Source organism: Sminthopsis crassicaudata, chromosome 5, assembly GCF_048593235.1.
Source record: "Sminthopsis crassicaudata isolate SCR6 chromosome 5, ASM4859323v1, whole genome shotgun sequence".
Lineage (NCBI taxonomy): Eukaryota > Metazoa > Chordata > Mammalia > Dasyuromorphia > Dasyuridae > Sminthopsis > Sminthopsis crassicaudata.
Genome location: NC_133621.1, coordinates 190,573,368 through 190,586,516, shown reverse-complemented (window position 1 = coordinate 190,586,516; position 13,149 = coordinate 190,573,368). Strand labels below are relative to the sequence as shown.

General features: G+C 34.7%; 1 protein-coding gene across 2 annotated transcripts; it reads right to left on the bottom strand.

Annotated features, from left to right (window-relative positions):
* Nucleotides 1-744: 744 nt before the first annotated feature.
* GPRC5D (G protein-coupled receptor class C group 5 member D) lies at nt 745-9,597 on the bottom strand. 2 transcript variants are annotated; one of them, XM_074269131.1, is made up of 4 exons: nt 9,472-9,597; nt 7,456-8,381; nt 2,839-2,906; nt 745-1,839 (listed from the first exon to the last, which is right to left on the bottom strand). In XM_074269131.1, exons 2-4 carry the CDS (start codon nt 8,333-8,335, stop codon nt 1,768-1,770), a joined length of 1,020 nt encoding a protein of 339 aa, XP_074125232.1. In that variant the 5' UTR covers nt 8,336-8,381; nt 9,472-9,597; the 3' UTR covers nt 745-1,767. The 2 variants fall into 2 exon arrangements, with proteins under 2 accessions (XP_074125232.1, XP_074125233.1); XM_074269132.1 differs by lacking the exon at nt 2,839-2,906 and having other exon boundaries at nt 9,472-9,592.
* Nucleotides 9,598-13,149: the final 3,552 nt, after the last annotated feature.

Sequence of the window (13,149 nt, the reverse complement as noted above, 5' to 3'; positions counted from 1 at the left end):
TTCTTTCTCTCCCCCCTGGAAAATAATAAAGAAACACATAAGTAATAGTATAAATATTTTATAGCATATTAATGATAAATTGTACAAGAGAAGTGACTTAAAAGGTATTATTAATTAAATATATAACCAGAAAAAGATGTGGAATGGTTACATATCAAAAGAACAGTACCCACTGGACAACTCTGTTGACTTAATGTCAAGAGATCTCAAGGAAGGCTTCTACTATGTTGATTGATTTTTTTCCCCCTACCCTTCTAACTCACCAAGAAAATTTGCAGGAGAACAAGTGGCTACACTCATCCTACAGGATGAGAAGCCTTCAATAGGTTGTGAACTATACCATTGGAAAGAATACCCAGAAGAAGTTTGAGATCATAAATTCACTGATGTTATCCATAAGATATTCCCTTCAGGACTTAGAAAAGAGTCTAGCACAGCCAAGTAACATGACACTCAGTAACATTTGTTGAATTGAAATGAACCAAAGTTCTGACCAGAGATTCTTTACCCAATCAGGTAATCTGTGTACTGTACTTTAAGTTGGTCACAACAGTAATAATACTTTATTTATAGATATTTGTGTTTTTCCCCCAAAGAGTTTTTCACTAAGGAAGTGCTCAGTAAATTTAAATATATTAAATGATCTGGTAAACTGATTATCTGATAAACTAATTCTTAGTGTTCAATGCCATATTTAATATGAAACAGTATAGTAAAACATTTTTTAAACCTTAAAACACTATATGAATGTAGTATGTTATTATTTTATTCGAGAGTGAAATGAATATTGAAAATATATAAGAAATAAGGAAATTAAATTTTCAACAAAATCATGTTGATTTCCTAGACACGTGATGAACTTCATGAAGGCGTCACAATTAGTTCAAAGGCATATGTGTTAGAAATACCAAGCCAAGATGACATTTCATATTCACTATTAAAAGTTCTTTATAAGTATAACTTGGCTTGCCTTTGCTTCTGGTGTCACTGATTCATCAAACAAATCACTGACCTTATTCCAGGTCTGCTGCTATACTAATCAGTCATACTATGGGACTAAGACTTCTAAGGATTCATGCCAATGTAGTTTGGATTACCAAGTTCTAATGGAATGATAGAGACCACTAAAATTTTAAGCACAAATTATGATTCCTTTAGGCTAAAGACAGGAGTCATATTATTAAAAGCAGATAGGAGGTGGAATCTGATTCTCCTTTTTTTTGCCATATAAATAGAATGACAATTCTCTTAGACAAGAGGATTCTTGGTGTACTAGGACAAAGCAACCTCACACAATGCCAAGAAAATTATCTTTGAAGTTAGAAGAACTGGGCTTGATTTCTGACCATATGGTCAAATCACTTTCCCTCTCCACACCTTTGTTTACTCATTCATAAAATAAGTGAGTTTAGCTAATACTTGCTTTAAATTCAACCAATCAAATGTTGAGTGTTACACCAGAAATTGCTTCTAAGGAAGGTGAATTTCTCAGTGAAATAAATGAAGAAAGAGAGACTCCGTTAAGATAGAACAGGCAGCAAAATTGTAATTTTTCTATAAGGTAAATGAATTTTTTTTTTTTTTTCATGCAGAACTGTTAAAGAGGCTCCTTGAACATCAGGAAAGAAGCAAGGTGAGGCAGGTGCTTCCTTTGCATGATGCTTTCTTGAAATTCAACTGCAATGCTGATATCTGCATTGCAGTCCATTAATTGTATGCTTAGATAGCTTCTTTCTCCCAAATTCTCCTTGCTGCTTCCTGGTGCTTTTATAATCCTGTATTCTGGTGGAGGTTGACTTTGGCCCGGGGAATGTAATACTCTTGATTTGGATCAACAGCCTACAAAGGAAGAAATGTCCTCATTAACCTTCAAAGCTGAACACAGAGAAATGGGATACTGCACACAACTCCCAGTTTTGTCTCCACTTACCATTTTTTGAAGGAAACAGATTCAACCTTTCCTCCTAAATGTGCCTTACTCACCTTCTTTTCCCTGCCTCCTCAACCATTGACCATAATCTTTTGGGAAGTTTCTTCAATGGCTAATTCATGGAATTGGAAACTAAGTGAAAGAATTATTGGATTGAATGAGAGTTAAATTTCCTTTATTCTATGTGAGAGATTGAAAAGGCATCTCTTAAGGAGTGAAATGCTAATACGTTTCTGCTAAAGTTATTTTGAAGTAAAAGAAGGCTAGTCCTTATTCAATCTATCACAAAGATCAGTTTATCTACAGGAGCTAAGGGGAATTCACTATATATGGTTCTTGATTTTCTTCTCTCATTCTCCCTCCTCTCTCCAATTGAAAATATTCCTCCTAGGCTTTTTTCTTTCTTTGTTGTTGGCTTATCTTATTGTGGATAGATGTTATCTCCTATTTTCCCTACCTGGAGTAGCTAGGTTGTGCAGTGGATAGAGCACTTCCTACAGTGAGGAAGAACAGAGTACAAATTCAGCCTTAGACATTTATTAACTGTGAGATCCGGGACAAATTACTTAATCTCACTAGTGTCAGTTTCCTCATCTGCAAAATGGGCATGGTATAAATCTACCTCCCACTGTGCCACCTAGCTGCTCCAAGATTATCATAGAACTTGATTTCCCCTTTAGAAATGTTGGGAGAAAGGAAAGAACATTCATAGTGTGTGATTTATTCTTACTATAGCCATAGGAATTGCCCTGGATCTGCAAAGTCCCAAGTCAATTCTTGCCTTCTTTTTATCTGGTTGTGACCTTTATTTCTCTTCTATACATAGAGCACATAAAACTGAAATGTAAGGGCTTCATTTGGTACTTAATTGTTCTCCTGTCTTAGTGAAATTAGGAGAGTACATTTACCTGTACTTGAATAGGGGTACCACATGATGTTAGTGCTATATCTTCCTCAGCTCCATCACTGTCTCGGGCTGAAAGCCAAAGAGGCACTGGGTTAGCATCAGTCATTTGAAAAAATATCATATTAGAGCTATAAAGAGTCCCAGTGATCTAGAAATAGCCTCTTCTAGCCTTCGAACCAAGAGAGTGCTTTTAGTAAGGAATACTTAGCTTGGAAAAAAGGGAGGTTGCCTTTTAAAAAAATGAAATGGAGTGTGCTTATTTGCAAAGACACTTGTGATTTATTACTTCATATTAAGGATAAGGACACCCAATGCTGCAACATAGAAACAAAAGAATATAAGGTCCTTCAGATTAGGGATTTTTGTTGTTGTTTTGTATTCTCAATGTCTAGAATAGTGCCTAGGAATCAGTAGGCACTTATAAATGCTTATTGAATTGAATTAATTTGATATATAGGCAGGAGAATTACAGTGATTGATTAGGATGCTAATTTTTTTTTTTTTTTTGGTCCTTTTGACAAAATATTTTCTTAAGAAAAAAAGTTATGACACATGTAACAAGTGACTAAAAACACTGACTTTGGAGTCAGATGATTTGGATTAAAATTCTTCCTCTAATGATTTCTATTTGCAGTATTTGGGCAAGTAACTTAACCTCCTTGGATCTCAGTTACCCTCTCTGCAAAATGATCCACTTGGGCTAGATGATCTCTGAGGTCTCTTCAAATTTGAGATGTATTGCTCTTTGATAATATTGTGTGTTCTTATATAATCTATAACAAAGTGCTTACTGTCTTAAGGAAGAGGAAAGGGAAAAATTTGGAAATCAAAATCTTATTTTAAAAAAGAATGTTCTGTATTGGACTACCTGCCATCTAGGGGAGGGGGTAGGGGAAAAGTTGGAACAAAAAGTTTTGCAAGGGTCAATGTTGAAAAATTATCCATGCATATGTTTTGTAAATAAAAAGCTATTTAAAAAATGTCAGAGCAGCTGGATGGTGCAGTGGATAAAGTACTAACCCTGAAGTCAGGAGGACCTGATTTCAAATTTGGCCTCAGACATTTAATACTTCCTACCTGTGTGACCCTGGACAAGTCACTTAATCCCAATTGCCTCAGCAAAAAAAGAAAAAAATAAAAATTAAAAAAAAGTCCAAAAATTCAAATTAAAAATAATATAGTGTGCTCTTTTCTTCCAACATTGTTTAGCAAGTTTGGCAACTAATTTTACCATTAATAGATGATATAATGTACTAGATTCTTGCCCTTCTACCCTAGGAAATAAATTGAATATATGATTCATGATGAGGGAATAAGTCTCATGGGAAGAAATTTTTTTTTAGAACCAGATTTCATCAGGTCAGACCATGAATCATGCATGCTATTTTAAATCTTTCAGCTCTGATCATAGCTTTGGTCTACTTTATAAAAAAGTTGAGACTTTCTTACTTTCAATATCAAATGAAGACCATAATTGCATCCTGGTATGAACCATTTTTGTGCAACTTTTATGTATTCATCTTGTTGTAACTTTTGTTTATCTTATTGACTATATAGGATGTTAAGTAAACTGAGAACAAGGATTTCATTTATTTTTGTACAGACTTTTCCTAGAACCTAGAACTCAATTTATTTTAACAAATGTATATTACAAGAAATACAAGGTATCACCCATCCAAATCATCCTACATTGTCAGATTCTACCTAAGTATAGTAGGAAAAAAAAGTAATAAAAATCTTCCTGACATCTCATTCATTTAGCTGTTGCTTTATTTTTCTTGCTTTAGTTTTAATCCTCTCATTTGAATTTTTACTGTGATATTTCATAAGCCCAAACCTCTTAATCTATACTAATCATGCAGGAAGTCACTTCACTTATCTTAGCCTTAATTACCTCCTTTGTAAAATGGGTATAATGATAGCAACTACTTCAAAGAAGTTTTGTGAAGATCAAATAGGACAAATAATGCAAAACATTTTGCAAACCTTAAAGTATATTATATAGATGCTAGCTATTACTAAATTAATAAAGTTACTTGATTGAATGTCAAGTTGAATTATTTGAAAAAGAAAGAATTTTGCAAGGCCTAATAAATAGCCTTCCTATTAATAATGTTTCATACAAAGAGATGATCAATCAATCAACAATGTTTATTAAGTGCTTACTATATGCTAGGCATTGTGCTGTGATGGTGATAAAAAAGAAAGGCAAATCCATGCCTTCAAAGAGTAATGGAAGAGGCAGCAGGTAAATAAATAAACAAATAATTGAATGAATGAATGAATAAATAAATAACAAATAAGATACAACCAGAATAGAAGGAAAGCAACTTCAAAAAGAAAGATGAAAGTGCCTGAATGAGGGCACTGGGAAGGCTTCCTGCCAAGGATGATCTTTGATCTAAGTCTTATATAATATAGGGATGTCAAGAAGTAGAGATGTGCAGAGAGATCATTCAACCCTTTGGGACAAACAATGCAAAGGCATAGAGATGGTACACCAAGTAGGATGGTATTTCTGGACCATAAAGTGCATGGATGGAGTGTAGAGTGTGAAGAGAGTGGAAATGTAGGAAGAAATAAGATTGTGAAAAGTTTCAATGCTGAAGGACTTTAATTCGAATCCTGGAGGTTATAGGAAACTCTTGGGCTTTACTGATTAAGGATGGTAATATGGCCATAAAAATCATTTTGGCAGTTGTATAGTTTAGATTCAACTAGCATAGTGGCCATGATTATCCGTTATCATATGCTACACTCCCATTCAAGTGTTTGCTTTTTAAGAAAGCAAAAGCAAACAAACCTATGCTTTGTTGCTCTCTAATCATTAGCTTATCCATCATAAACTTGTATTTGGACATAGCAAATCTTGTTTGTTTTATTGAAGTTACACTATAAATGAGTAATGCATAGTATTAATGTTGGAGACATTAAATTGACTTGATACAGTTAATAGAGAAGTATGAATAAGCCTTATTTTGAAGTTATATTTATAATTAGCAATGGATTGAAAACAATTTTAGGAAGTATCACCTACAATTTCACAAATTGGTGCCTCTATGTGTTCAAGGGAAGGTTTTCATTAGTCATTGTTTGAATGTGATGAGCACACCTTTAGCTGTACAAGATATTAAGTAATTAAATTAAATATCTAGGAGGCTTACATTCTATAAACTTACCTGTAAGAAATGAATTTCCTATTGGAAAATGAAAATTGTGGCTAAGCAGTAGCATTTTATATTGTGTATTATCAGCCCCCAATTCCCAAAGAAGTTGCAGGGTTACAGAATTTCTATTAACTTGAAAGTCTTAAGCAATCTTACTATTGAGTCTAAGTAGTAAAATCATTTAGTCCAATGCCCCTAATTTTAAAGGTAAAAATTCTAAGGCTTAAATAGATTATGTGACTTATTTAAGCTCCAACAGATAAGAAAAAAAAAGTTAGGATTTGAACCCAGATCCTTTGACTCCAGAGCTAGTATTCTTTCCACTGTACCATATTTCTGGACTTGTCCCTCAGGAAAAGATAAACAGGAAACTTGGTTTTAAATCAAAGAACTGTAACTAATCTCTGGAATAGAAAGAAAATGTGACCCAAACATAGCAAAACAAGTCCCGCCCTCCACCCAATTTACTTATTGAAGTTTTTATGCAGGACTCCTGGTTTAAACTTTCTTCTTTCCACTTAGAAAAAATTTACAGGGTTTAAAATGCCAAATACCTTCCCATAAACTCCATTTCAAAAGATCTGATCTATAGAAGCCCTGGGTCTTGTGATTTTAATAAAGGTATATTTAAAGTTAGTTGTGTAAAGCTCACATTCAATTTGGGTCAATTCACTTTGAGTTATTTCTAGATTTGATGTTTGCATTTAATAGCCAAGAAGCTGGCTTAACCATTCTATGTCACAACAGCTTCACAGCTCCAACTTGATTTGACATCTGGGAAGAATATCTGCTTTAAATAGCTGTCCACATACACTTAGTATCAAACTGCTCTCCTTTGGTGCCAGTGATTCATTTCCTTTTTGATCCTCTTATTATATTTATTTTGAGAAAATTGATTTTTTTGGGGGTTTATATTTATCAAATAATTCCAAGAATCTCCATTTCTTTTCTTTCCTTCTTTCTTTCCTTCTTTCTTTCCTTCTTTCTTTCCTTCTTTCTTTCCTTCTTTCTTTCCTTCTTTCTTTCCTTCTTTCTTTCTTTCTTTCTTTCTTTCTTTCTTTCTTTCTTTCTTTCTTTCTTTCTTTCTTTCTTTCTTTCTTTCTTTCTTTCTTTCTTTCTTTCTTTCTTTCTTTCTTTCTTTCTTTCTTTCTTTCTTTCTTTCTTTCTTTCTTTCTTTCTTTCTTTCTTTCTTTCTTTTTCCCCTGAGGCTGGGGTTAAGTGACTTGCCCAGGGTCACACAGCTAGGAAGTGTTAAATGTCTGAGACCAGATTTGAACTCGGGTCCTCCTGAATTCAGGGCTGGTGCTCTATAAGAATCTCCATTTCTATGCCTGTTCTGTTAAAGCACCTTCTTTCCTAAAACTTACCTCAAATCTGCATATTCCTTAAAATTAATCAGCTTGTTCTACTCTATCACCTCCCCATTGTACAAAGGTCTATATAGTATTTACCTCGAGAAAGATCCTGGGTCTCCATTTTGAAGCTCTGCTGGTATGTTGGAGCTTGGAAAGTATTGTCTTGCTTACATGAACAGTAGAGACTGTAGAACTCAGGCACAATGTATGTCAGCAAGAAGACCCAGGCGTTGGTGACCAGGGCAATACAGATGACAGGATCATCCCATCTGGGGTGCTGTTGTAGTTGGGGATTACCTCTTAAGAGCATAGTGATCCACACCACCCAGATAATAATTGAGAGGACCATAGTGATGAAGATATAGGTACCATGGCACTTCCAGGCTTCACAGGGGCCACAGAAGATGGCCTTGGATACAAAGAAGGTTAGGACCATCAGGAAGAGGACATAGGTCAAAAGAACAACAAAATCTATGTCGAGTTGATAAGGGGTCATATATATAAACATTGGACCTCGGTTCATCATGAGGGTGACGTATTCAGTGGAGATGATGATCTGTAACAGACTGAAACAAAGAGCAATGCCCAACAATATTGGCCATGAGAAGCAGCCTCTTCCCCGGACCAACTTCACCAGGTTACAAGCATGGGCCAGAAGGCAGGAATAACAGAGAGCAAAGAGGACACCAAAGAGAAAGTAGCGGACAGGGCCAGTCTGCAGATTGAGTCTGACGATGAAGGCGAAGGTGAGACTGAAGAGACCCAACACACTCAGGAGGAAGACAAACTGGGTGGGAAGGATGCACCATCGATTGCAGTCTTGAACTTTATGCATGAGCCAGAGAAATGCCAGGAGGAACAGAACTGATATAACAATCCCTATGGCTGCCAGTGACTCTAAAACAATGCCCCAACCTTCTTCAGTGTTACAGAGGAGATAGTAGTCATTGGTGGTCTCAAAACAGTCTGAAGACATGGTAGCATCTAAGTGGCACCAAACAGAATATTCTTCTCAGAGAATCCTGCAGAAACATACTGACAATCAAATTTGGGGAAGACACATCATTGCTTTCCATCCCCAAAGACCAGCTGCTAGTTAGTCAGTCATGGGTTCTATAACCAAATTACACATAGGAGCTAAGAAGTGAAAGCTTTTAAAATTGAGAGAACCCAAGTATTTATGCTAACTTAGCTTAATCTTTTCTTTTGCTGGGAAAACAAATGCATGTAGAATCAATCAGATTCCTGTACCAAAGAGCAGGCATACAGACAGTCAAATATATAACACATATTACAAAATTCATTTAAATGTGGTGGGAATTTTTGGAAAGAGAAAAAAAGTACTTAGAATTCATCTCTTTCAAATGGGAAAATCAATAAAAAGATTTCATTGATGTGACTCCAGCTTAACAGGACCATGTTCATGTCTTGGGCTTTTTTTTTTTTTTTTAATTGGGCTTGTCCTATTGAATGTTACACAAAACCTTGAGTTTTTCACGAAATGGGTAGGAGAATCTTTGTACTTGGACTGTTTTCCAGTTATATCTTGCTCCTGACCCATATCTCTTGAAATTAAACTGAGATCATGGGAATACTTTCAACACTGCCTAAAGTTTCTGGTCACCACATTATCCATAACTTAAAAGAAACATTTTCCAAAGTTTATCAATAACTGTTCATCTCAGTGCAAATCAATTAATATTTGTTAATTCTTTATTATATGGTCAGCTAAAAGTAAATAACTTGATGTCTTCTCTTAGAGAATTTAAAGTATGACAGAGTATCAAGACAAATCTGAAAAAAATTTCATCAATTTTTGGGAAATAGAATATTTTTCTATTGAGAACTGCTATATATTATATAAGTGTATGTATATGTGTGTGCACATATCCATACATACATATCAATATGTATATAGACAGACATATACAAATACATAGACATGTGTGTATACATACATACATATATATATATATCTATCTATCTATCTATCTATCTATCTATCTATCTATCTATCTATCTATCTACCCTTCCCTTCATATTCTTACCTATTCCCTCCCAAGTCAGGAAAATTCAGCACATCTAGATTCATAAGTCATACTTTGAACTTACCTTTCCTGCGTCCTGTCTGCAAGCTGCGGCTTCAATGGCTATGAAGATGTAGTTTTCAATGAGTAAGAATGGGACAACCAAACTCAGTGGCTTTAATCTCTCCCCAAATGGGCGGGTAAAGAGAAGGCCCTCACCCAAGTTCCTTCAGCAGCTATTAAAAACTCATGCACACACACATACACACATACCTGGAGGACACACCCATTCCAGTTCCACAGCAACCGTTCTCTAGGAAAATCCTTGTTGCATTCTTACAAATCAGAGGGTCTTACCCAAGCTTGGGAGAGAATTAAATATATTGCTTTCTGATTGACTGAAAGGACCTAGGGAATATGAATGCAAGGGAATCTATGGGAATCACAATTCCCATGATTCCAGAAGATTTTAGGAAGATATCATAAACATAAAATGATGACATTTCTATTACTCTCTGCCTGAAATCATAACAAAGGGATTTCCAACCAATTCTCTACCATTTATTTATGAGTCCGGGGAGAAAAGTATATCCAGGTTTTCAATGATGACCCAATATGTGCTAATGAGATTTTTTTAGGATTGTCAGAATCACCAGATAGAGGAAGAATTATAACTGTGAACAAGGATAGCCCTGAGGAAAATTACAAAACAATTGTATTTGCCTTCTCTTCTTTTGGAGCACCCCCTTCCAATCCCCAATTTCCCTCTAACCCTTCCAAACCCAGAAGCACATTGAGGCAGCTGGGTGGTGTCATGGCTAGAGTACTGAATCTGGAGTCAGGAACACTGAGTTCAGATCTGGCCTTAGATATTTACTGGCTATGTGACCCTGGCCAAATCACTATATCAACTGTAAAATGAGAATAATAACCACATCTTCCTCCTAGGGTTGTTGTGAGGATCAAATGAGATAATATTAAAGGCTTAGCACATAATAGGAACTATATAAAAGTTTGTCCCCTACACTGACCCTTCCCATTGCCCCAAGATGTCTAGAGATCATTACAAGAATATTACATATATTGACTGTTTCTTTCTTATCTTCCACATTATAAACCTAGCTTTTTCTCTGTACATCAGTATTTACCTGTCCTGTTTCTTATTTCATTATGGAACTGTTAAATCAATTTAAAATGATACACAATTAAATGACTGAAAATTGCTTAACTTTTCCCCCCTTTTCTAGGATATTTTTACTTTAGTGGAAAAACACAATGCCCAAACATAAAGGCATAAGATTTGAACTCTATTGCATGGCTTCCAAGACCCTCAGTAATATGAACACACATTCTTTATCAAAACCTATTTTCTACTACTTCCCATGTAACTTCTTTGAGAAAGTAGAGTATTTTCACAAAACAGATATGCCCATCCTCACCTAAACTAGAAAGCCTCTCTCTCTCATCCCTCTGAATTCTGCTCATGTGCGAGATCAACTATGAAAAACTTGATTCTTCTCAGTGGTTCACTGATCCAGAGCAATCCCAATAAACTTTGGACAGAAAATGCCATCTGCATCCAGAAAAAAAAATCCCATGTACTAATTCTTCTAAGAATTGAAGATGTAATTCATCTAAGTCAGGTAATTTGAATTCATCAAGAGTTTACTTATCTTAGGCATTTATCCCTATATGTTGTTTTTGTATTGTCATTTCTAGTCTGAAGATCACTTTTCTTTTGGAAAGAAAACAATTGTTGATGACTCATGAACTTGGAAAGTAGTCTCAAATGAAATGTCATAGTGCTCCATCTTTGGTTATATATATGTTTTAACATTTTTGTCAATGATTTGGAAGAAAGCATAGATGCTATATTTGTCATATTACAGGTAATACAAAATGGAGAATGGTAGTGGGTATTAAATGATAAAGTCTGCATCCACAAATGACTCAACAGGTTAGAATTATGAATCAAATCTAATGGATTGAAATTTAAAAGATCTTTAAAAGCTTTGAGGGATTTTGTAAGATAAATTCATGGGAACAAAGATATGAAAAGGATGAAAAAAAAAACCCTAATTATAAAACCCAAAACCATTGATCAAAAGATTGTCAAAGCTACCAACTTAACTTTGTCATTTTAAAGAATTTTTTAATGAGAATGATGTACATATATCAAGGATATCCATGGTGAAAATAAGAAAGGAACAGCAACTTTGATAAAGTATTCAGTACAACAGATTACATATATATATATGTATGCATAGTCAATTCTTATCATTATATTCTATAAAGTCATCACAAACACTTCATTAGTAAATACTGAACCATTGCTTCTAGGGGAATTACAGAGTTAGATTGCATTCCTGTGAGTTTCTGGTAACAACATTTACTTTAGTAATTTCTGGATGTAGAGATCAACGAATTCTTCTTCTTTCTGGGTGCTCCTTATTGTCTACTAGACCATCACCTGCAGTTGGATTGAGTTAATGCATTATGTCCATTATGCTAGTACACAAACACATATGTTTATCTCAGATGGCGAATGAATTAGTCCCAGATTGAGTAGGAGGAAGAGAGGATTTCATTTAGGAAATTGATTGGCCCATGCTTTTAAAGATCCAAACTGCTCTCCAGAAAAAGAAAAAAAAATTAATTAAAAATAAATAAATGTAAATGTGGTCTTACATTTGAGCTAAAAATTAAATGCCACAGTTACAAGATTTACAAGGTATGACTAGAAAGCAGTTAATTTGAAAAATATATGGGTTCTTTAATGGGCTACATAAGTCAACAAGGTGAAAAATAGCCCCAAATGTTATAGCAATGTTAGGTTAAAATAAGAGGGGTCTAGTGTCTAAAATGAAGTGATGTCTCTCTACTCGGCCCTGTCTGACTACATCTGAAATATTGCATTTAGAGCTGAATGTAACATCATAAGAAAATTGTTGATAAACTAGGGAGCATTCTGTAGATGATAAGAGGTCTTGAGACCATGCCATGTGAATTAAAAGAAATGGGGATGACTAGCTTGATAACCATATTCAAGTACTTAAGTGTTGCCATCTGGGCAAAGGATTAGGTTTATTTTGCTTGGCTTTGAAGGGAAGAACAAAATGTCATAGATGAAAGTTGCTTAGATAGTTTTCAGTTAACATTTCTCAATAAATATAGCTACCTGAAGTTGGAATAAGTTGTTTGACAATTGATTGTCAAAACTAGAAGTTTTCAAGGAAGTGATTATGCATGTGCAAATGGGGTTCTTGATCAGGTATGATTTGAAACCTATGGCCTCTGATTTCCCATCTAACTGAAATATTGTGACTCAGTGAAATAACTATGTAGGAGCATAGAGAACACACTTCCTTCTGAAACCAAGTTTGCTATGAACATACTAGTATATGAGAGGAGGAAAATAATGATTAGAACTAAAACTCTTTGTTTTGAAAACTGTAACAACCACTAAAAAAGAGGTTTTAGGAGTTGTAAAATATTAGGGCCCCACATCAGAGGATCTTTGAGAATATGTGGTATATTTTATTCAGTTAAGACTTCAAAGTCTCTGAGTTTATTTCATCAAAATAACAAAACCATCAAAATAGGTGCTACACATAGCACCTGATTAATAAACTGAAATAACCACTTTGATTAATCTCGAGAATGCATAAAAGCTACTTTATCTGGTTGGTTATTAAAAGTTTTATGTTGTCACTATGTTGGCTTTAAAAACTCTCCTCACAACAGCGTGGAATAAGAAAATACT